Source organism: Diabrotica virgifera, chromosome 1, assembly GCF_917563875.1.
Source record: "Diabrotica virgifera virgifera chromosome 1, PGI_DIABVI_V3a".
Taxonomy (NCBI): Eukaryota; Metazoa; Arthropoda; class Insecta; order Coleoptera; family Chrysomelidae; genus Diabrotica; species Diabrotica virgifera.
In genome coordinates, this window is record NC_065443.1 from 3,628,024 (window position 1) to 3,651,658 (window position 23,635).

Here is a 23,635-nt window from a genome sequence, read left to right on the forward strand (position 1 = left end):
GGAACATGTTAAAAAAATAAATTTTATACAAAAATGCCAAAAATCAATTTTGATGATTTTTCAAATTTACCTCGCTGTATCTTTGGTCGCTGTAAATATTTCCTTTTAAAAATTTTACTGTGTCATCTTTGAAGTATGTAGATAACAATGAAATTTGTCCAAAATGTTTAAACACATTAAAAAAGGAGTTGTTAATTTATTAACATTTTGTCATCATATTTCGTTAGTTTCATGTTTACTTAAAAAAGTTGAGTGACAAACTTTTTAGTTTATAATTTTAACCAACACAAAAAGTCAAAATACAAGTAACCAATACAAAATACAATACATAGGAAAAAAGTTATGTTACTTAATATACAAGCGGCACACCCCAAAAAACGCTTATATCTCGAGATCCTGACCACGGTGTGATGAATGGCTAATTTTTATCATACTTAATGATTTTGATATCAAAAATCGTTTTTTTGCTCTGCTTAAGAATTTTGCGGTTGCGTCATTCTTCTTCTGAAGCGGCGAATTTGTCCTCAAACAACTTCTTGGGCCTTTTCTATATATGCTTAGAGTTATAAGTTTTATTGAGGGAAGAAAGGTCAAAAACAGATTAATAATAGCATAGGAATGTTAAAATCATAATAAATTGTATGAATAAAAAATATATATTGATAGAAAAGTAAGCCTAACTCTAGTTTTTATTATATCCCTATGAGCATTCGAGAATCTGGTCAAGTTTGGAGCGCTGTAAAACCTATATAAATAAATAGAATCAAACAACTTTATAGTGGAAATTGTTCGCTGAAAAACCCTCTACAAAATTGCTATAATGTTATTTTATTTTAAAATGAACTGAAAAAAAGTTATAACATCCAAAAGGAAACTTGTTAAAAAAAATTTACATATTTTTGGTTATATCTTTTTTGTTGGTCACTTGACCATAAAAAGTAATAGAAACAAAATTGTGGAAAATTTAATTTGCTACATTTTATGTTTAATTAGATTTTCCGTAGGGTTGGTAGTTTACGAGAATAGCGCGAAACCCCTTTGCACCCCATTTCCAAGATGGCGATCGGGGGACAAGGATGGCGACCCCAAAAACTTGAACTTAAGCTTCTACTGATCCCCCTACACATTAAAGAAATAAAATTGACTCCTCTAAGAAATGCAAGGTACGGCCTAAAAAATGTAACATTTTAATGGCCTAAGTAGTTTTGTATTCTTATCATTTCGTTTTTAAGGCACCGCACAGAGGAATGATAAGGACGGCAATAGGGATCAGCAGAGAAGAGGGTCTCAGAAAGTTATGGCAAGGTGTCCACGCAGCCTGTGTCAGGCATGTGATATATTCAGGAACGAGGATTATTACTTACAAACAATTGAAGGATAATTTTATTAAAAAGCACCCAGACCAAAAGTATTTTCCCATCTGGCAATCCGCTATATGTAAGTACAGATCATTTTAAATTACGTTGTGAGAATTTAACTATTGAAAGTTAACCCATTCGTGTACACGACTGCATATGCAGACAGTAATTTCCCTTTGTAAGTGTCTGCATATGCAGCTGTGTTCGTGAATGGGTGAACTGTTATTGGCAGTTGGTAGACGCATTAAAACATAAACGATAGTGATAGTCGACAAATGTATTAAAAAGAGACTTACATTTGGTATGATCGTCGGCTTACTGCCAAAACAATCTGACTCCACTTTTTAAACTTTTGAGAAATTACGTTTTAAACTTTATTTTAAAAAGAAAAATTGTCTGAAAGTAACCTAACTGGCACTTGTCTTGTTTTGGCGAACTAAGATTTTAAATGATAAAATGTTATATTATTTTAATAAACAACTGCACATATCTGCTTTTGGCTGAATAGAAGTGTCATCATTGGAGTTAGTTTGTTTTAAGCGTCCCACATTTAAAAATTGTTGGAACTTGTCTGGTTTTGTCAGTACATTCTTTGACAATTTTCAAGTAAATCAAGTCTTCTTCTTCTGCTTGTAGTGCCTATCCGTTTCGGATGTTGGCGATCGTCATGGCAATCTGTACTTTGCACACTGCTGCTCTGAAAAGATTTGTGGTTGTTCTGTTGAACCACGTACGAAGATTTTTTTAGCCAGGAAATCCTTCGCCTTCCTGGTTCTCGTTTTCCTTCCACTTTTCCCTGTAGTCCAGGATAATAAGGATTTTCTCGGGACACAGATTTTTTGCATTCCATTCAAAAACTAAATAGTTGACATAAAATTACGAAATTCAGTTTTTAAGAACATTGAGAAACCTTCAAAATGCCGATTTTTGAAAGTTAATTTGTTGCTACGCAAAATGCAAAATAAGTGAAAATCATTATTTGTTAATAACTTTTACTAAAACTACCTTAGAACTTTAGTGTTTCACTCAAAGTTGGATATTAGGGTACTTAACAAACCCTCAAAATTTGAGATTGATCCATTAATTAGTTTAAGAGTTATTCTATTTGTTTATCCCAGAGACCTTTATTTTGCAATAAGATAAGACAGAAAATAATGAAGATAGATCAATTCTGAGTATGCGAAATGAAAGTAGAAGAGTGATAGTATCAAAATTTATTGAAAAAAAAATAAAAAATGATTAACATAGTCAAAAATCCTAATGGCAAATTTTTAAAATTTTGTAGTTTATAAACATTTAGAATAACTTTAAAAATGATATCCGTAAAAACAATCTTTTTATATATTTGAAAAGATAATATTTTAACACGAATTTTCAAATAAAAAAATTTTAGCCTGGGCTCATTTGGGACAAAGTTAGCCATATGTTTTTTTTAATTCACAGCTAATTTGTTTATAATAATTAAGGAATCTCATTAATGCCATTTTAAAGAAGGGGATTTGTATTTTTTCGGAAATAATTTGCACAAACATTATACCTTCACAGCACCCTCTACGATTTTTCAAAAATATAGTGCAAACGATTACTAGGGGGAAGCTACAAATCCAGCGAGTTAAAATACCGAAAAAGCAATTTCAAACGAATATAATTTACTGTATCTCCGGATCAACTCAATGGATTTTGATCTTTCTTTTTTTATTGATATGTAATTTTTACGTACATTACAAATATGCAATTTGTTTATAAATTTATTAATTAATAAACAGTCTAATTTGTTTAAACAATTCTTGAAAAAATATTTTTTTTACAAAAATCTATTTTTTTAATTATAGTATCATTAATGATCACAGAAAAAGTTAAAGTACACTTTAATAAATAAATGATTTTTATTAGATAATTATTTATTGAAGATAATTTATTTATTAAAATATACCTTAACTTTTTCTATGATTAATAGTGATAGTATGATTAAAACCATGGATTTTTGGGAAAAAATTATTTTTTCAAAAGTTATTTAAACAAATTAGACTGTTTATTAATTAATAAATGTCTAGACAAATTACATATTTGTAATGTACAGAAAAATTACATACAAATTAAACAAAGAACGATCAAAATATATTCAGTAGATCCCGAGATATAGAAAATTATAGTAGTTTTAAATTGCTTTTTTTAGTTTTTGAACTCGTGCATTTGTCGGCTCCCAGCTCCCCCTTCACTTACCACGACTAGTCACTACTAGTTAAACTACATTTTTTAAAATTCGTGTAAAATACCAGCTTTTCTAATATTTAAAATGACTTTTTCTACTGACAATATTTTGAAAGTTATTCTAAATGTTTTTAAACTACAAAATTTCACATATTTGGCATTAGGATTTTTGACTATACTAGATACTCTTTTTATCGTTTTTTAGTACATTTTTAAAGTATCAGTTTTCTACTATCATTTGGCATACTCAGAATTGCCCTATCTTCATTATTTTCTGTCTTATGTTATTGCACAATAAAGGTCTCTGGGATAAACAATTAGAATAACTTAGTGATGTAACCAATAAAAAACGGTACTGTTTTTTTAAAAAAAAAACCGTTTTTTATTTTTTTTGTTTTTTTTTTCGTTTTTTTTTATTTTGATTTTTTAAGTGGGTACAGTTTATTTAATGACAAAAACATATAATAAATATAATATTCTGTATAATTTTATAACAAAATAAGTATTATTTCGTTTCATAATTAATTTCGTATAAATCCTTTAAATAAAAAGACCATGGGTATAAACAAAATAAGAAGAGTTTATTCGGTAACTTGCAAAATCAAAGCAAAAATAAGTAATAAAAATTTATCAAATAAAAAAAAACAACGTCTTAATGATTGAAAAGGTTCAATTAATTAACCGAATCCCTTAAATGAACACTGATCCGTCCCGTCGCTATCTGCATTTTCTTCAGACTCTGAAGCTTCCTCTTCATCACTTTCAAAGACAGACTCGGACTGATCTGAATTGGATATTATCATTGGTTCCGGTTCAGATTCTAATGCAGGATTTACTGTGAAGCTAGGGCCAGCAATTGATTCTGAACTGGATGATTCACTTGGCTGTAGTTCAGCCATTAATTTTAAATTATGAGCCACATACACGATTTTTGACGCTCGAGTATTGGTCAGCCTGTTTCTCTTGTTGGTGTGAATTCCCGAATATGAAGAAAAGGATCTTTCACATGCTGCTGATGTCGCTGGCAACTCTAGAAAACGAATCGCCAACTTGGAGAGTGCGGTATTTGAGCAAAGACCACTCCACCAGGCAATAGGGCTGATAGCTGCAATTGTGTCCTCATTCCATAGAAAAGCCTTTTTGAATAGTCCTTCTTTTGCAATAAAATTGACAACGTCAGCTAAGACGGCTGCTTCATCGACATCTGGCATCTTCTGTGCTACCTTGTATATGACTTCTGTCGCATCAGTCTACATTAAATAAAAAAATTAATATAAATATAAATAAAACCCACTATAACCTAAAAAAATTTACCATCTCATCTGAGCTAAGTTCGCAGCCACGATATTTTGGATCCAAAAGGTTAGCTACAAAATGAACACTATAAATAGCAAACTTCTTCCGATTTTCAAAAATTGCCCTTGTATCTGCTTCCTCTTTGGATAACAATGGACTTTTAGTGACATTTTCTAATGAGGTGTTAACCATTTTTTTAAATAAATGCAGACATTTTGAAATCGTTGGTGTGTCACCTTCTACAGAGGTAATTGTGTTAGCAATTGGTTCCAGAAGCATAATGTATCCTTGTACCCGGTCCCAAAATATATCGCTTAGAGCATTTTTTTTAAGATGGGTGTTTGCTTACTGCCTTTTCAACTTCTTCATTGATAGCCATCCTTTTTATTATTTGTTTGTTAGCAAGCAATGATTGTAGACAAAGAACTAATGATCCCCATCTGGTAGGCACTGGGAGTTTAAGACTGCAACTTATTTTTAATTCGTTTTGTTTTTCCTTTACCCACGCAGATAATATGTGGCTTTGTCGGATGGCCTTTGTAAGGGCAACAGCCTCGGCAGTAAACGTTTTCAGACTTGTTAAATTTTTGAGATCGGTAAATATTAAATTAAGAGAATGAGCAAAGCATCCATAGGTAAAAATGTTATTATCAAAATCATTTTCAATCAAGGCCCAAGCAGCTTTCATGTTTGCTGCATTGTCTGTGACTATACCAAATACCTTTCGGGGACCGATTTCACGTATTACTGCACCAAGGGTTTTTGCCATATATTCTGCAGTATGAGGTGCAGTGCCTGTGGGCATAATTTTAAAAAGGAGTGGCTTTGGAGTTGTTACAACAAAGTTTAGGACAGCCTCGTTCCTAATATTGGACCATCCATCCACCATTAGTCCAACAGAATGTGCTCCAGCTTAAAGTAAAGAGATAATTATTTTTAACCTACTAGCATAATGTAGGTTTACTTATATTAAAGTCGGGCCGTTCTAAAATTACTGAAATATATACGACGGACGGTGTGGTACAACACTGTACCGCATCTGGTTGCTGTTCAAGGTCTTTCCTGTTAAACTTCGTCCGTAGTACGTTGTTCAGTGGTAATTTTACAGCGGCTCGCCTATATATTGTCAATGTTTTAATAAATATAATAACAGTAAATTAAATATTTTTTTAAAAATTCCAAAATTCCCCAAATTACATTAGTTTTAATGAACTAATACGGTTCCAACCGGAGTCGATGCCAAATTACATCATTTTGTACAACACTCCTTGGTAATGATGCAATGGCATCGAAACCGGTTGGAACCGTATTAGATTATTATTAAAACTAATGTAATTTGTGGATTTTCTAAAAAATATTTAATTTATTGTTATTACGCAGAATTTCACAGAGTAAGGGCAGAAACAATAAATTTTAATAAATATGGTAAAACTTAAATCTTACCAATGTTTTCCGAAACCATAGCCTTTACACGTAGGTGCTCACTGTCTAATAGTGGGCCTGATACAAGGTGTCGGGTTGGTATCTGATAAGCAGGTCTGAGAAATTTAAACAACTTCTGCCACTGTATATTTTCTACTAAAGCCAGTGGTGCTTGACTTGAATAGATAGTAAGGCTAAGCAGTTCATCGGCTTTTACTTTTTGTTCAGGTGTCATTTTATCCATGAATGCGGACACCTCTTTAGATTGTGATTTCGGTTTTTCTGTAAATAAAATTCCCAAATTTATTAAATTTAAAAATAAGTCTGTAAAGTAAGGTTATCTTTAGGAATTTCTACTAAATAAAGAAGAGGGAAATTTGGAAATATTTTTAGAGCTTTGGTACATACCTTTAACTTTTTCCTCCCTTTTTTCATGTATTGTTTGTAATAGTCCAATGTTTCGTTGTTTTCTCTCCGTCACTCCATACTTTATATTAACTTCCTCTGGACATTTTAGGCATTTTTTAATATGTTCCAACAAACGTGTCCCATTTTTTGATAGTTGAAGTGTACAAAAAGTACACTCTACTTGAGGAGTTTTTTTTCTGTGTTTTTAGCATTTTAAACAGGGAACTTACTTTGCAACTTTTCCTTCCCCGTGATTCCCGCGAAGAACAAGAACTCGAATTCGAAGACATTATAAACATTCAGTTTTTGTCACTAATGTCACTACAGTAGGTAACAAATAATTTATTATCATAAAACACAGAAAATATAATTAACAATAATTAATTTATTTAAACACACTTAAATAAGCACTAAACACAAATATTTCCGGCACAAGGCAAGTAAATCACAAAATAACAACAGAACACCTGCAAAAGCTAATCGGTAATTCCCCGGTTTTCTCAGCGCCAACGAATACGAGCGTCCTGCTAAATTTCGGTGATTCCCCAAAAGCAACGACGTAAAAAAATAATAGATAAAGGCAGTAAGGGTTTAATGTTTCAATATTTTTTAAAAAGGAACGTCAAACACTGAGTTTCTAGATGTTTTGGATATAATATTGAAATATTGGGTGATTTTTAGGCTTACAAACAACTCCTAATATTGATATTGTTAATATTACGTTGAGAAACTAATAAAAAACAATTAAAAACAAAAAAAACACGTTTTTTATTGTTTTTTTTTCCGTTTTTTTTAGAATTAAAAAAAAACACGTTTTTTTACATCACTAGAATAACTCTTAAACTAGTTAATGGATCGGTCTCAAATTTTGAGGGTTTGTTAAGTACCCCAATACCCAATTTTGGGTGAAACACTAAAGTTCTAAGGTAGTTTTAGTAAAAGTTATTAACAAATAACAATTTTCACTTATTTTGCAGTTTGCGTAGCAACAAATTAACTTTTTAACTTTCAAAAATCGGCATTTTGAAGGTTTTTTAATGTTCTAAAAAATTAAATTTTGTAATTTTATGTTTTATTTAGCATTTGAAAGGGGTGCAAAAAATCGAAAAAATCGCGATTTTTGCACTAAATTGTTAATAATTAAAAAACGGACACGAACTCTAGGCAGGAAACAGGTAGGTTTTCATCCTATAGGTATACAAAAACTAAAAAAGTAGTCAGCTACCTGGATCTTTGAGTGTCCCGAACATGGTCTATTTCTAGCTTATTACCCTGGTCTTAGTAACCCTAGTACAAGAAGTACATGCATGTTTTATCGATTTTGAAAAAGCGTTTGACAGAGTACGCCACGATAGGCTAAGAGACATTCTTGAAAGAAAAGACATAGATAATAAAGATCTGCGAATAATTCTCAACTTATATTGGAATCAGAAAGCTAACATCAAAATAGAAAACGAGATATCAAAAGCAATAAAAATACGTAGAGGAGTAAGACAGGGATGCATTTTGTCACCACTGCTATTTAATGTATATAGTGAAAGCATCTGTCAGGAAGCCCTTTTGCAAGCAAATGAAGGAATCGTAATCAATGGAGAGGTTGTAAATAATATTCGATACGCAGACGACACTGTACTAGTTGCAAGAACAGTAGAAGAATTCCATCGATTACTTACAAACATAAATATTGCTTGCAACAATTATGGCATAAACATTAATATCAAAAAAACCCAGTATATGATCTTCAGTAAAATCATGACACAACCAGCACATATTAGTATAAACAGCATTCAAATTAAAAAAGTATCAAGATACAAATGCTTGGGAACTTTAATAAACGAAACTGGAGACCAAATCAATGAAATAAAAAGACGTATCGAAATTGCCAGGGCCACCTTCATAAAGATGAGAAAATTCTTCTGCAACAGAGATATAAGCATCCCTCTACGATTAAGAATGCTAAGTGGCTACGTATTTAACACGCTATTATACGGTGTAGAGGCCTGGACTCTCAAACAGAACAACATAAAAAATATTGAAAGTTTCGAGATGTGGTGCTACCGTCGAATGCTGAAGATAAGTTGGGTTGAAAGAATCACAAATCTTGAAGTAATACGAAGGATAGGAAGAGACCCAGAAATGTTATTAACGATAAAACGAAGAAAACTCGAGTATTTGGGTCACCTGATGAGAGGTCATAAATACGCATTACTTCAAAATATAATGCAAGGAAAAATAGAAGGAAAACGGAATCCAGGCCGTAGAAGAATGTCGTGGATGCGGAATTTGAGAGAGTGGTTTGGTTGCACCACTAATGAACTTTTTAGGTCAGCTGTAAACAAAGTCAGGGTAGCCTTGATGATTTCCAATCTCCGATAGGAGTGGCACAAGAAGAAGAAGACCCTGGTCTACTGCAAGATCAGTTGCAGTAGTCCATATCTTTCGCTGTTTCTCATAATGTGACCGAGTTATTCGATTTTCGTTCTTTTATTGTGGTTAACATCTCTTGTTCTTTTTTGCATTCTCAACAAAACGCCGTGATTAGTAACGTGGTCGGTATAAAGTATCTTCAGGATTCGACGATAAAGCCACATTTCGAAAGTCTCAGTTTTCTTTCAGGTGTCGTCTGTGAGACTCCACGACTCAACTCCGTACAACAGTATAGGAAAGATAATAACACGAGTACTTAACTTAAAATCGACAAACAGTGGAGTTATCTTATTTTGGCAGTAGCGGACGATATATAGTTTTTTATTAATATCAAATAAAAATAACATACTAGTTTCTGAAAGATTGAAAAGCTTTGTATATTTAGATGTACTTAAGCTTTGTAGGCTGCTGCTTAAGTAGGAAAATATGTAGATAAGTCTTGTTAGTCTTTAGATTTGTGTTCGTGTACAGGGTGTCCCAGACTAATATATCCAGGCTATATCTCTTAAACGAATAGAGATTTTCGAATGGGACAAAAACTGATATATTCCATTTGTAATACACTTTAATATGGCGTAGAAAAAATCATCCCCTAAATATTCATCCCTTAGTTACAACCCCTAACTTTATTTTTTTTTAATAGCACCCTGTATATTTTTTATAGTTTTGGATGTGGTTTTCTATCGTCTGTTCAACATATTTTTTTAATAATAAAATCGGTTTGTAAATAATCAAGAAAATATCAGTTTATTTTTTATTTTTGTTAATTATGGTATACATAGTTATTAAAAATTAAAGTTAGGGGTTGTAACTAAGGGATGATTTTTGCTACGCCATATTAAAGTGTATTTCAAATGAAATATATCAGTTTTTGTCCCATTCGAAAATCTCTATTAGTTTAAGAGATATATAGCCTGGATAAATTAGTCTGGGACATTATAACAAAAATAAAAAATAAACTGATATTTTCTTGATTATTTAGAAACCGATTTTATTTTTGAAAAATCTGTTGAATAGACGATAGAAGATCATATTAAAAACTATAAAAAATATACAGGGTGCTATTAAAAAAATTAAAGTTAGGGGTTCTAACTAAGGGATGAATATTTAAGGGATGATTTTTTTCTACGCCATATTAAAGTGTATTACAAATGGAATAGACCAGTTTTGTCCTATTCGAAAATAACTATTCGTTTAAGAGATATAGCTCAAAAAATATAACAGATATCCGGTTAGAGGCTACAGCTATAATTTACTCCCTGAGTTTGGATTCCATTCACTGCGTAAGCAGCGTGAAATAAACGACCTAATATTCATCTTCAAAATTGTCAAGTGCCTAATTACTAGCGATGTTTTGCTTAGTCTTATAGACTTTAATGTACCACGAGCTGTGTCACGTTCAGGTGTAACTTTTCATATTTCGGTGCCTAATTCGCAACATAATTTCTATTGTCCGATAAAAAGTATGTGCAGAAGTGTAAATAACTTAAAATCTGTGGACATTTTTTTTTTCTTAGTTTTAACATCTTTAAACGCGAAATACGCAATAGCTTATCGAATTGATGTCATGTTATTTTTCTTTATTAAGGATTTTGTTTTTTTATTATTGTGTAAAGAAAATGCAAGATGAGCATTTATGAAACTTAGATCTATTCTGACCAACTCTCAGCTGAACTTACAACTAAGAATCAAGTTCCTAAAATGTTATGTGTATCCTGTATTACTATATGGATGTGAAACCTGGATCATGAAGGTTAACATGATGAACAAATTAGAAGCCTTTGAGATGTGGTCGTATCGTAGAATGCTCAGAATATCTTGGGTTCAACGCATTTCAAACAGAGAAGTCTTAAACAGAGTAGGTCAAGGCGAAGGTGACTTAATGAAGATGATAAAAAAGAGAAAACTTGAATATCTGGGGCATATAATGAGAGGTAGCAGATACAGGATGCTGCAGTTAATACTCAATGGAAAGATCGACGGAAAAAGAGGAATTGGTCGAAAGAAATATTCATGGCTCCGAAACCTTCGTCAATGGACTGGCTTATCAGCAGATCAATTGTTACATGCCGCACAAGATCGAGAACGATATCGGCAAATTGTTACGGAAGCTACCCACGCCTAATAATTTGGGCACGGTACTTAAAGAAGAAGAAGATTATTGTGTATGTGTATTAACAACAGAAACATTTTTGGTTATTCTTTATTTTATTTTATATTTTGTCATCAAGTGTTCAGTCAATGTAGTTTTCTTATGTACACCTTCATGGGTTTATACCTGGTGGATGTATATTTCAGTAAATAAATAAATAAATAAAATAAATTAGTCTGGGACACCCTGTATATCTATGCATACCTGATGAGAGGAAACAACTTGAAATCGCAATATTATGCTGGTGTTTACCAAATTAAAAACAATAACTGACAAGTCGTCTTCATACATAATATCGTAATAGCAAAAGATTTATTTGCTAACAAATTCTACTTCTATTAAATTTTTAACCTTCTCATTCTTAGATTTCTTTTCACTTTCGACAACACAAAAGTGTCCATACTAACATGTGGGAATTATCTTCCAGCATTTCACGATATTAATTAGAGTTTGGCGGAAAGCGGTCCTCGAGACCCCTTCTGCTCAAACCCGTAGAAAATACATTTAAACGAAATTTCGAACCAAATCGACGATATGTTTTGAAGGTGGGGTCTCAGCAGGAGCGTTAGCCCAGTACCTCGCCAGCCCCACAGACCTCTTAAAAGTACAGATCCAGATGGAAGGCAAGAGGAGATTACTAGGATTGCCGCCTAGAGTTAACGGTCTGTGGGATGCTTTTAAGAAGGTTTGGACGAACGGTGGAATCAGAGGATTGTGGAAAGGTAAGAGAATTATGTTATTTGATGGATTCCATCGTTATTTAATGAAAATTCATTTTATCTAACAATAAAACACGGAAGACTTTTGTTGTCAATACTTCCACAAAGTTTATTGTAAATTAATGTCACTACAGCTGTTTCGGCAGAGTGCCTTTCCCAAGTGATGAATTTTTACTATGGGTCTACATTTTATAGTCTTTAACTGAATAAGTTGAGGAGGGAGAGCTGTTTGTCTCAAATTATTTATTCAGAATTATATCTGTATTTTTTAATTTATTAATTTCCATAGATTCTAAGGATAATTTAAGGCCTTTATTTCGAATAAGGAGAATTTGAAATTGGTCATCAACAGAATGATTAAGATCTCGAAGGTGTCGTGCGTACTGCGTACGTAGAATCTATTTTTTTATTATTGAAAGCTCTTATGTGTTCTGTTACACATTTTTTAAAGGTCTACCAGTTTGAGCTATGTAAGTTTTTGGGAAATCAACACATTTAAGTTTATACAGGGTGTGTCATTGGGAAACGGAAATACTTTAATTGTGAATAGAGGTCACCGAGGCGGTTCTAGGTATACTACATTTTTTACCCTACCTACTTTTATAATCGAGTTACAGGGTGTTTTATAGATTTTGCCAATTTTTTTCCTAAGTCATAACTTTAGAACCACCCTGTATATTTTTTTGATATTTGGTACACATGTGTCTCATCCAAAACCCAAACGACCGACCGACATACTAATCACAAGAAAAATCCAGGTCCGGATTAACAAAAAATTATAAAGTAATTGTGACCTTAAAACAACACCCTGTATATTGAAATTCTGAAAATCTGTTTGCATATTTGAAAAGAGCACAAAAAACTAAGTCTAATCGTTTGCTTGAATTTTTCGGCCAGACAATTTTATGACTTTAATTTTGAAATTATATTGAATTTTTTTAAAACTCTGACATTAAAAAGCAGGTATTATTAACTTTTAATTATAAATTATTAAAGGTATTGAATAAATACTCATTTTAAAATTAATCAATACTTATTTACCACATTGGAACGACCCAATTATTAATCACAAGAAAAATCCAGGTCCGGATTAACAAAAAAATATAAAGTAATTGTGATCTTGAAACAACACCTTGTATATTGAAATTTTCAAAATTTGTTTGCACATTTGAAAAGACCACAACAATCTGAGTTTACTGGTTTGCGTTAATTTTTTGTGAAGGAAATTTAATGACTTTAATTTTGAAATTAAATATATTGATACTTTTAAGAACACTGAAATTAAAAAGCAGATTTTTAAAGCACTTTTAACAATAAATTATTAAAGTTATTAAATAAATACCCATTTTAAAAATAATCAATACTTATCTACGACATTCGAACGATCCACTTACAAATCACAACAAAAATCCAGGTCCGGATTAACAAAACAATATAAAGTAATTGTAACCTTGAAACAACACACTGTATATTGAAATTTTCAAAATCCGTGTGCACATAGGTATGAAAAGAGCACAAACAACTAAGTTAAATCGTTCTCTTCAATTTTTTGGCGAGACAAATTTAATGAAATTAATTTTGAAATTATGTCGAAATTTTTAAGAACTCTGGGAACTCATAATAAAAATTTCGATATAATTTCAAAAGTAATGTCATTAAATTGTCTGCACAAAAAAATTAAGCGGGACTTAGTTTTTCGTGCTCTCTTCAGGTGTGCAAACGTATTTTAAAAATTTCAATATACAGGGTGTTTTTTCAAGGTCACAATTACTTTTTATTTTGTTGTTAATACGAAACTGGATTTTTCTTGTGATTAGTAAGTGAGTCCTTCTAACGCAGTAAATAATAACTGATTATTTTTAAAATTAGTATTTATTCATTAACTTTAATAATTTATTATTAAAAGTGCTTTAAAAACCTGCCTATTAATTTGAGAGTTCTTAAAAATTTAAATATATTTAATTTCAAAATTAAAGACAAAAAATTGTCTGGCCGAAAAATCGTAGCGAACTATTAGACTTAGTTTTTTGTGCTCTTTTTAAATATGCAAACAGATTTTAAAAATTTCAATATACAGGGTGTTGTTTTAAGGTCACAATTACTTTATAATTTTTTGTTAATCCGGACCTGGATTTTTCTTGTGATTAGTATGTCGGTCAAATATTAAAAAAATATACAGGGTGGTTCTAAAGTTATGGCTTAGGAAAGAAATTAGCCAAATGGATAAAACACCTTGTAACTCGGATATAAAAGTCGATAGGGCAAAAAATTTAGTATACCTAGAACGTCCTCGGGGACCTCTATTCACCATTTAAGTATTTCCGTTTCCCAATGAAACACCCTGTATAAACCACCGTGTAAGCGCTTTTTTCTTTTGGCTTTTGTTGTTCTTAATATATTTGCTTAAGTTGTTGTTTTTCCTGAAGGCTGGTGTAATTTCTTTCTTTTTTATGTGTTTGGCTATTTTAGTTGATGTCTTACCTGTATATGGAATCGAGCTGAAGGTACTGGGTTTTTTCTCTGGTGGTGGAAAGACCTAATTTGACTAAGTATTAAAAAACAGTTTTCAGTGTTTTATTGTTAGATAATTATGTTCATCATCTATCCTTCTGCATCCAAAGTTGACATAGGCCTCCCCTAATGTCTTCCAGTTTTGTCGATCTTAAGCTTCCTACAACCAATTCTTAGCAATCCTTTTGTCTGCTCTTGGTCTCCACACTGTATTTTTTTGGGCCCACCTCCCGTCCTTCATTCTGGCTAAATGGCCCGCCCAATTCCACTTCAGCCATGCTACTCGCTCTATGACATCTTTGACGCCTGTTCTTCTTCTGATTTCTTTATTTCTGACCATGTCTCTGAGAGTCAGCCCAAGTAGTGACCGTTCCATTCTTCTTTGGGCCACTCTAAGTTTGGTTGCTGTGGCCTGAGTTAACGATAATGTTTCGGCGCCGTAAGTCATGACTGGTAGCACACATTGGTTGAACGTCTTCCTTTTCAAATAATTTGGCAAGTTGCTCTTGAAGATGTCTGATAGAGCTCCATATGCGGCCCATGCTAAGGTGACCCTCCTTTGTAATTCGTCAGTTTGATTGTCCCTGGCCATTTGGATTTCATGCTCTAAATATATTTATGGATCAATGCTATTTCGTTGACGTCGACTTTTGGATTTTCGCGTGGTACCAGGTTTGTCATGTATTGTGTCTTTCAAAAATTTATGTTTAAACCAAATTTTTTACAGGCGGCATCTAACTAAGTAAGCATAGTTCTAACCCCTTTTAAGTTGTCTGTAATAAGAACTATGTCATCTGCGAATCTTAGGTGGGAGAGCCTTTCGCCGTCGACATTTATTCCTTTTCCGTCCCACTCCAATTGTTTAAAATCATGTTCAAGTACTGCCGTAAAGAGTTTGGGAGATAACGTGTCTCCCTGTCTAATTCCTCTTTTGATTTTTATAGATTTGGTACCTTTGTGTAGTCGGACGGTCATGGTTGCATTATTGTATATGTTTGCTATCAGTTTGGAGTACCGATAATCTATAAGACTTTCCTCCGAGGCTTTCATTATGCTGTTAATTTGTATCGTATCAAATGCTTTGCGAGAGCCTACGAAATCCAGGACCAATGGTCGGTTGTAGTCGATAGATTTTTCTATAATTCCTTTTATGCAGTGTAGGTGGTCGTTAATGCCAAAGTTTTTCCTAAACCTGCCTGTTCTCTAGGTTGGTAAAAATCTAATTTTGTTTCTAGTCTATTTGCTATTATTCTTGTGAATAACTTGTAGAGGTGGTCTAATAGGCTTATGGGCCGGTAATTCGAGGTCTGTTGGATCGTCCTTTTTATGTAATAAGATGGTAAGTGCATCTTGTAGGTGTTTCACTTTGGTGCAGACATAAGTTGAACAGTTTCTTTTATGGTTGAACAGTTATGTTTGGTTGAACAGTTATGGTTGAACAGTTTATGTTTGAACAGTTCCTTATATTATTTAAAAGTCTGTCTCCTCCAATCTTTACGGCTTCTATAACGATATTGTCTTCTCCCGGAGCTTTATTTCTTTTCATTTTTCTCAATGCGTTCCTGATTTCGTCTGTTGATATATCAGGCATCAATTCCCATCCTTGGTTGACTAATCTTTTTCCTGAATCTTTTAGTGGCTCATCATAGTTTTATTGGCTGTTGTATAGTTCTGTATAGAAGTCTTCTACTACTCTTAATAATTCATCTCTGTTGGTGATGCTATTTACATCTCTATCCTTTAATTTCGTTATTTCTTTATTGCCATTTGTTAATTGTCTTCTTATGTTAATTCTTGAATATTTGTTGTCTTTTGCCAAATGTAAGATACATTATTGTAGTTTCTATCAGTTATGACTTTATTTCATTTTATGCACGTATTTACCTGTTTTTCCTCTGTAGGGTCTGTTCCAAACGTACAAAGAGCAGCTTTAGTAAATTTAGGTGATTTGACTACTTACGACATAGCCAAAAGACAAATAATGAAGCAAACTGGCCTTCCCGATGATTATGTCTTGCATATTTTGTCCAGTAGCTGCGCAGGATTCGTTGCAGCATCCATGGGCACTCCTGCGGATGTCATTAAAACTAGAGTGATGAACCAACCCTTGGACGATAGAGGACGGTAAGTTGAAGGCTGTAACAGTTATACTAGTGATCAAAAAAGGTTAATCGTTATTGAAGAATTAATGAATCAATTCAAACTTTGCCAAAATGAAGGCGCCTTCTTAATTCCCTACATCCCAGGAAACTTAAAAATTGACAAGTTATTGAGCGCTATTTTTTAACTGGAATATCTTGCAGAATAGAAAAGGTGTACCATCTCGTGGGTATCAAAGTTTTTACTGCTTCATGGTTTTTTATTAAGTCAACTGTACATCAAATTCAAGCACTGGCAGATTCTAGAAAAGTCACTAGAATATAACATAGATACCCACCATCTCTTCGTCGACTTCAAAGCAGCCTATAATAGTGTTAAAAAAACTGCATTATACAGGGTGTCTCGAAAAGATTGGTCATAATTATAACACACATTCTAGGGTCAAAAATAGTTCGATTGAACCTAACTTACCTTAGTACAAATGTGATCATAAAAAAAGTTACAGCCCTTTGAAATTACAAAATGAAAATCGATTTTTTTCAATATATCGAAAACTATTAGAGATTTTTTATTGAAAATAGACGTCTGGCATTCTTATGGCAGGAACATCTTAACAAAAAATTATAGTGAAATTTGTGCACCCCATAAAAATTTTATGGGGGTTTTGTTCTTTTAACCTTAAACCCCTCCCAAAATTTTGTGTACGTTCCAATTAAATTATTATTGTGGTACCAATAGTTAGACACAATATTTTTAAAAATTTTTTGCCTCTTATTCTTTTTTCGATAAATCAGTTTTTATCGAGATGCGGCTTCTTTTTTAATATGTTTACATAAAAGTTGTATGGGGGTTTCGTTCCTTTAAACCCCCCAAATGTTTGTGTACGTTCCAATTAAACTATTATTGCGGTGCCATTAGTTAAACACAGTTTTTTTAAAACATTTTTGCCTCTTAGTATATTTTTTTTCCTTACATTACGCATCAACCACGCAGGGTTATTAGCGTGTATGGATTGTGTTACAAAATTATAAATTAAAAATAGATTTTAAGCATAACAATAGGAAATTATAAAAAGCCCTAAATCTATACAAAGTAAAGTAAAATACTATATTCTTGGTAAAAGGTTTCAGTCTTTGAGGAATGTGAAGATGCTTTTTGTATCACTGTCTTTTCCGAGTGCACTATTTAATGTTGGTGGTATGTTGTACTTTTTTCGTTGCGTTTTATACTTCGGACACTGCAATAAACAATGTTTTACGGTAAGGACACTTTTACACAAATCGCACACAGGTTGATCGGCACGTTGGAGTATGTAGTCATGGGTTAATCGAGTATGGCCAATCCGGAGACGAGTGAAGATTACTTGTTCTCTTCTGTTTTTGAATTGTGGAATTTGATTGTGGTTAATGTCAACTTCGTACAACTTGGTTGGGGAGTCCCTCCATGTATCCTGCCATATTTTAAAAGTATTTTCTTTGAAATATGCTTTCAGATCGGTGTGTAGGGTTTTCATGTTATCTTCTGCGTTTGGGTTATTAGGTGCATTCTTTGCTATTTTGTCTACAACCTCGTTACCTTCGATTCCAGTATGAGATGGTACCCAAATATAATTAACTTTAATATTCATATTTTCTGCCTCTTTTAGTTGCTAGTTTGCAACTATTTGCATTCATATTTTAGTTTTAGTTGCCTATTTTAGTAGGAATTTTGCTATTTTTGGAAATTTTCACACGTATTATCGATAGTTTTTATTATAATAATATATGTTATGAGTATTCTAAAGATACGAAAATTGGTGTGGAGAAAGAGGACAAAAATAACAAGGTTTTGGTTTAAAAATTATGATCCTATTGTTTATATCTTTGCCGTAAATTCCGGTCAACTTTCACAGGTTGTATCTCAGGAACCACTCGTCGTAATTAAACGTTTTTTCTTTTAGAAGAAGTGTCCTGCTGCTGTTTTTTGAACACCGTTTTCACAATTTAATTTAGTTTAATATTTCCCGAGATATTCTATTTGTTTATAAGCCTAAAAATTGTTTATAATTTTAAAATATTCCTGAGGCCGCTTAAATAGTCCAATTTCAATTATGTAAAGTGCATTAGATAGGTATAATGTCTTTTTATGAAAAAATCATAGTTATTCTTATACATCATAATTATTGTCGTTATTATAGCAACCGTAAATTTTTAATTAACAATTCAATTGTTGCTAAACTGTCCATTCAATTTTCATCGGCTTCTGGAATTATAACCTATACGAAAAAAGCTTTTACATTACCAAGTTATTTAATTATTGATTAACAATTACTTATCTAAAATTTTAGTTGAAAATTAAAGATTTTGTTGGAAAAACCCGCTTTTCCGGGGAAAGTTTTCGTCGAAGTGAATCGGGAAAAACATGTCTCTATGCAGAATTTAATTGCGGTGAATTTTTATTTGAGCGTTTTTGGTGTAAAGTTAAAATCTTTGAACTTATAGAGCAAAAATTGAAAAAAACACGATTTTCGGGCGCCATTTTGTTTATAAAAAAAGTAGCACACTATCTGCGGACTTTGCATACCTATATTATTAATACATACAATAATAAGATTCGATTCCAGCAATAAAATTGCTGGTAAATAACTTTTCCTTGTATTTTGCTAATTAGCCCAGAGTACAAGTTTATACATATTTACACCGATTTTCAAAGTTATGAAATATTTTTCTCTTTCCAGGGGTATCCTCTACTCTTCCTCCATAGATTGTCTACGAAAAACCATCAACCAAGAGGGAGCAGGTGCTCTCTACAAAGGTTTCCTTCCCATATGGATGCGTATGGCTCCATGGTCGTTGACATTTTGGCTGACGTACGAAGAAGTAGTGAAGCTTATGGGTGCAGAGAGTTGGTAGTAGTGAGAGTTTAGGTTAAATGAGAGATATCACACATTCAGGTATACTGTTCTAAGAAAAAAGAACAAGAACTAGTGATTATTATTAGGTTCATTGAGTAAGATCAATGATGTAGTCAAATAGGATTCTCTTTGTCTTTATTCCTATGAGTGTTCGGCTCCATTCATCCACAGTTTTCTATCTTGGGTCATAATAATCCTTTTTATCAACATGTCCTACATAATTGTCTTCCCCCGGTCTTCTTTCTCCTTCTTGACGATAATATGCATATACTAGCCTTCTCAAATGCTACGTGTTGTCCGCATTATTTTATGGGTTGGAGGCTTGGACATTAAAGAAAGATGTTTGTCGATGGAAAGATGGATGTCGAATTATGGGCCTACAGAAGGATATTAAGAATAATTTGGGTAGAGTCATGAATATAGAGGTGTTGAGAAGCATGGGAAAATAAAGAGGGATTTTAAATACAATTAAAGTTAGAAAACTGCAATATCTGGAACATGTCATGAGGGAAGAGAGGTATAACTTGTTGCAATTAATAATACAAGAATGCAGGGTAGAAGGAGTCGTAAGAAGTAGTCTGTAGAACACAATAACAAAAAGCCGCTAGAAATGCACTGGCAATACTGCAATATTTTGCTAACTGATAATTCACTAAAAGTCACTAAATTATATCAGTATCTATTCATAGGCTATTGATTATATTCAAAATAAGATAGCTAAAAGGAACTACAACGTTAACGGGGTTTTATTATTTCATATGATCAATGGACATCTATATATGAAAAAACCGCGGAGTGCTACCATTTAAAGGGGTGCGTTTTTGAGAAATGGGTGAATTAGTCCCTGGGCACAGGTTACATTAGGGTGAGTTCTATGCACTTTTGGTACAAACATATCTACATAAAAATTGTTCCTGGTTAAATTTCCTATCTAAATATCACTTTTTAAAGTCAATGGTACTTTTTTTTTACAAAAATATGTTCAAAAGAAAAAGCACAAAGATACCCAAAAGAAAGGAATTTTGTTTTTTGTCCCGTAACTTTTGTCCACGAGGATATAGGTATAGACATTGCTTTACAGAAAAAAAACCTGCATATCTCTTCTTTAAAATGTTGTTTAGTAGAGGTAATTAGGATATATAGTTTTCGAAATATGATTTTTCAAATTTCGGCACTCACAGCAATTTTGGGCAATTTTTCTTGTTATTTTGCAAATATTGTTCTGTAACTTTTTTCTACGTTACTTTAGGTATATGCAATGGTACATGCAATAGGAATAGAAATGAATTGTCTTTAAAATGGTCTACTGTATAACGTTGTACGATTTTTTTTAAAGAGATTATGGTTTTTCAAGGTTTTATACTTTTAACGATTTTTTATAATTTAATATAAAAATAAAATAATATTATTATATAATACATATATTATATTATAATATTATATTATATATAGTATATATAATATAATATTATATTATATATTATATTTTATATAATACCTAATATAAAAAAAATATTATTTTTTACATTTTTTACAATTATTTTTGAAATTTCTCATTATACCTTTTTTTCTTCTAGATTTAGGTATATATTATATTATATAATAAAAAAAGCTTATTTTGTTTACTTTAAAATGGTGTATTACAAAAAATTCTAGGATTATTTTTTAATAAGATATTATTTTTCAAATTGTAATAAGTACTTGCAACGATTTTTGATTTTAGGATTATTTTTTTAATTTCTCATTATAACTTTTTTTTTCTTGTGCATGAATATACTATATATTGCTCAATAAAGAGGGCTTACTTTCTGTTCTTTAAAATGGTGTATCATCTATATTTAAATAATGGAAACCGAGTGATTCTTTGATATTTTTTTACCTGTATTATTTAAAATTATTTCTTTTACAAAAATTACATAAACATTAGTCTTAGAAAACAGTTTCCGCGGAGATAGTCCGAACGAGACCTTTATCGCAGTAAAACGAACCAGTTGTAATGAGCAGAGAAGATAAAAAATACGAAGAGCTATTATTTCGAACAGAAAGTGACGGTACCACGACAGACGAAAACGACAAGAAGAGAAAAGAGGAAGAATTGGAACGGGCTTTTAACAAAAGTCGAAAAATAAGCAGATCTCCCTCCTACAGAAAGGAGAAAATGGAGGAGAATATACAAAAAATTATGGAAATGATGGCAGGAGTAAGTCTAAAAATCGAGGAACAATCAAGAGAACTTAGCGAGATGCGTAGAGAGCAGAAAGAATATAGAGATGAAATAAGAGAGCTACGCCAGGAGAATGTAACATTAAGAGAAGAAAACACGAAACTAAAACAGGCAGTTTATCAAATAGAAGAACGGCTTGAAAGTTTAGAAAATCAAAAAAGGCGGAAAAATATAATTATACAGGGATTGAACATAGATACAAATGGGCCAGATATCCTAAAACATGCAATGAAAAATTTTATGCAGACAGAATTAAAAGTAGATGTACAAATAGAGAAGGCTCTGAAGTTAGGAGAAAAAGTTTGTCTGGTTGAGCTTGAAAAGGAAGAAGATAAAAGAAAAATCATGCGAAACAAAACCAAATTGAGAAATCGAGAAGAAGGTCTAGTTTATATCAACGATGACCTATCAAAGAACGACAGAATTGTACAGAAACATGTCAGACAAAAAGCGCAAGAACTAAGAAAGGAAGGGAGAAAAGTGAAAGTAGGGTATAAGAAAATATATGCCGATCATGAAATATGGCGCTGGGATGGAATGAACCAAACGTTGGTGGTAGAGACCAAAGCAAAAAACTAAGCAATAGCAATGAAAGGAAACAAATGACGACGAAAAATGCAAAGAATAGGATTACGAACTATGGAAATAGAACAAATCAAGACAGCAATAAAAAAGAAAAGCCGAAAAATGACAAGATACAGTTTGCAACAGGGATAAATAAGAAGGAAACGACGCAGGCAATGGACAAGGCAATAAGTAAAGATAACAAAAAGAAAACTAAAGTCAACTTGGGTACATGGAATGTAAGAGGCACATACGAAACAGGAAAACTCAAAGAATTAATTAGAGAAATTAAAAGATATAATGTAGAAATAATAGCTTTACAAGAGACAAAACAATTGGAAATAGAAATAGTAGAAATAGAAGACGTGGTATTTTTTAAAAGCGGGGGAGAAACCAGAAGGTTAGGAACAGGTTTTATAATACAGCGAAAATGGAAGGAAAGAGTAATGGCATTCCAACCAATATCAGATAGACTATGCACAATAAGATTAAAAGGGGACAAACGAAACATAAGTATAATAAATGTACACGCACCGATTGAAGATGCCACCGAAGAAGAAAAAGATGAATTCTACGAGCAATTGGAAAGAGAATATGATAAATTACCAGGGTTTGACATCAAAATAATAATGGGAGACTGCAACGCCAAAGTAGGAAGAGAGAATATATACGAACACATAATAGGGAAATATAGTAAGCATGAGGTGTCGAACGATAATGGCCAAAGAATAATAGGCTTTGCAACAGAAAGGCAAATGGTGATAAGAAGCACACAATTACGCCGAAAAGATATATATATAAAGGAACGTGGATTTCCCCTGATAAGAAGACAGTAAATCAGATAGACCATATTTTAATAGAGAAGAAGCATGCAAACAATGTAATAAATGTAAAGAGCATGAGAGGAGCGGACTGTAACTCTGACCACTACCTGGTGAGAGCAGAATATAAAATCGAGCATAACATAAAGCGAAACAATAAAACAACAGAAAAAATTGGAAAACAATTTAACATAGGACTACTAAAAGATAACAACACACAGAAGAAGTATGAACAGGGAATAACCAACAGACTAATCAGGGAACAAGATACGTCAAGCCCAGACAAACAATGGCAAAATATCAAAGAAGCAATCTTGGACACAAGTAAAGCAATCCTAGCGAAAACCAAAAGAAAACACAAAACAAAAGATTGGTATGATGAAGAATGTCAAGAAATAGCAGAAGCAATAAGAAAAGTAAGACTCAAAAATCTCACAAATGACGAAGAAAGCACTAGAGAAGAATACAGAGAATTGAGAAAAATCATGAAAAGAAAATGTAGAAGCAAAAAGAGAAAATACAACGAGAA

General features: G+C 32.3%; 3 protein-coding genes across 8 annotated transcripts in view; 1 reads left to right on the plus strand and 2 right to left on the minus strand.

Annotated features, from left to right (window-relative positions):
• LOC126886843 (mitochondrial uncoupling protein 4) overlaps positions 1 to 22,560 on the plus strand; it is a 67,018-nt gene extending 44,458 nt beyond the window's left edge. For all 6 annotated transcript variants that reach the window (XM_050653951.1, XM_050653946.1, XM_050653952.1 and 3 more), the window contains exons 4-7: positions 1,233 to 1,437; positions 11,820 to 11,996; positions 16,406 to 16,628; positions 19,321 to 22,560. In XM_050653951.1, the coding sequence (XP_050509908.1) occupies positions 1,233 to 1,437; positions 11,820 to 11,996; positions 16,406 to 16,628; positions 19,321 to 19,495 (780 nt within the window). In that variant the 3' untranslated portion in view covers positions 19,496 to 22,560. The remainder of the gene's footprint in view (positions 1 to 1,232; positions 1,438 to 11,819; positions 11,997 to 16,405; positions 16,629 to 19,320) is intronic.
• Positions 4,210 to 5,144, minus strand: LOC126886855 (uncharacterized). Its single transcript, XM_050653958.1, has 2 exons — positions 4,884 to 5,144; positions 4,210 to 4,819 (listed from the first exon to the last, which is right to left on the minus strand). Exons 1-2 carry the CDS (start codon positions 5,142 to 5,144, stop codon positions 4,247 to 4,249), a joined length of 834 nt encoding a protein of 277 aa, XP_050509915.1. The 3' UTR covers positions 4,210 to 4,246.
• Positions 5,191 to 7,504, minus strand: LOC126886859 (uncharacterized). Its single transcript, XM_050653964.1, has 3 exons — positions 6,696 to 7,504; positions 6,309 to 6,569; positions 5,191 to 5,777 (listed from the first exon to the last, which is right to left on the minus strand). The coding sequence occupies exons 2-3, from the start codon at positions 6,529 to 6,531 to the stop codon at positions 5,194 to 5,196; spliced, it is 807 nt and encodes a 268-aa protein (XP_050509921.1). The 5' UTR covers positions 6,532 to 6,569; positions 6,696 to 7,504; the 3' UTR covers positions 5,191 to 5,193.
• Positions 22,561 to 23,635: the final 1,075 nt, after the last annotated feature.

What these genes read in the sequence shown, in the direction of transcription:
- LOC126886855 (XM_050653958.1), bottom strand. Translation starts at nt 5,144, where the DNA reads ATGCTTCTGGAACCAATTGCTAACACAATTACCTCTGTAGAAGGTGAC. An exon ending in AACTTAGCTCAGATGAGATG is followed by an intron (nt 4,820 to 4,883) that starts GTAAATTTTTTT and finishes TATTTAATGTAG; the next exon opens with ACTGATGCGACAGAAGTCAT.
- LOC126886859 (XM_050653964.1), bottom strand. Translation starts at nt 6,531, where the DNA reads ATGGATAAAATGACACCTGAACAAAAAGTAAAAGCCGATGAACTGCTT. An exon ending in TATGGTTTCGGAAAACATTG is followed by an intron (nt 5,778 to 6,308) that starts GTAAGATTTAAG and finishes CTTTACTTTAAG; the next exon opens with CTGGAGCACATTCTGTTGGA.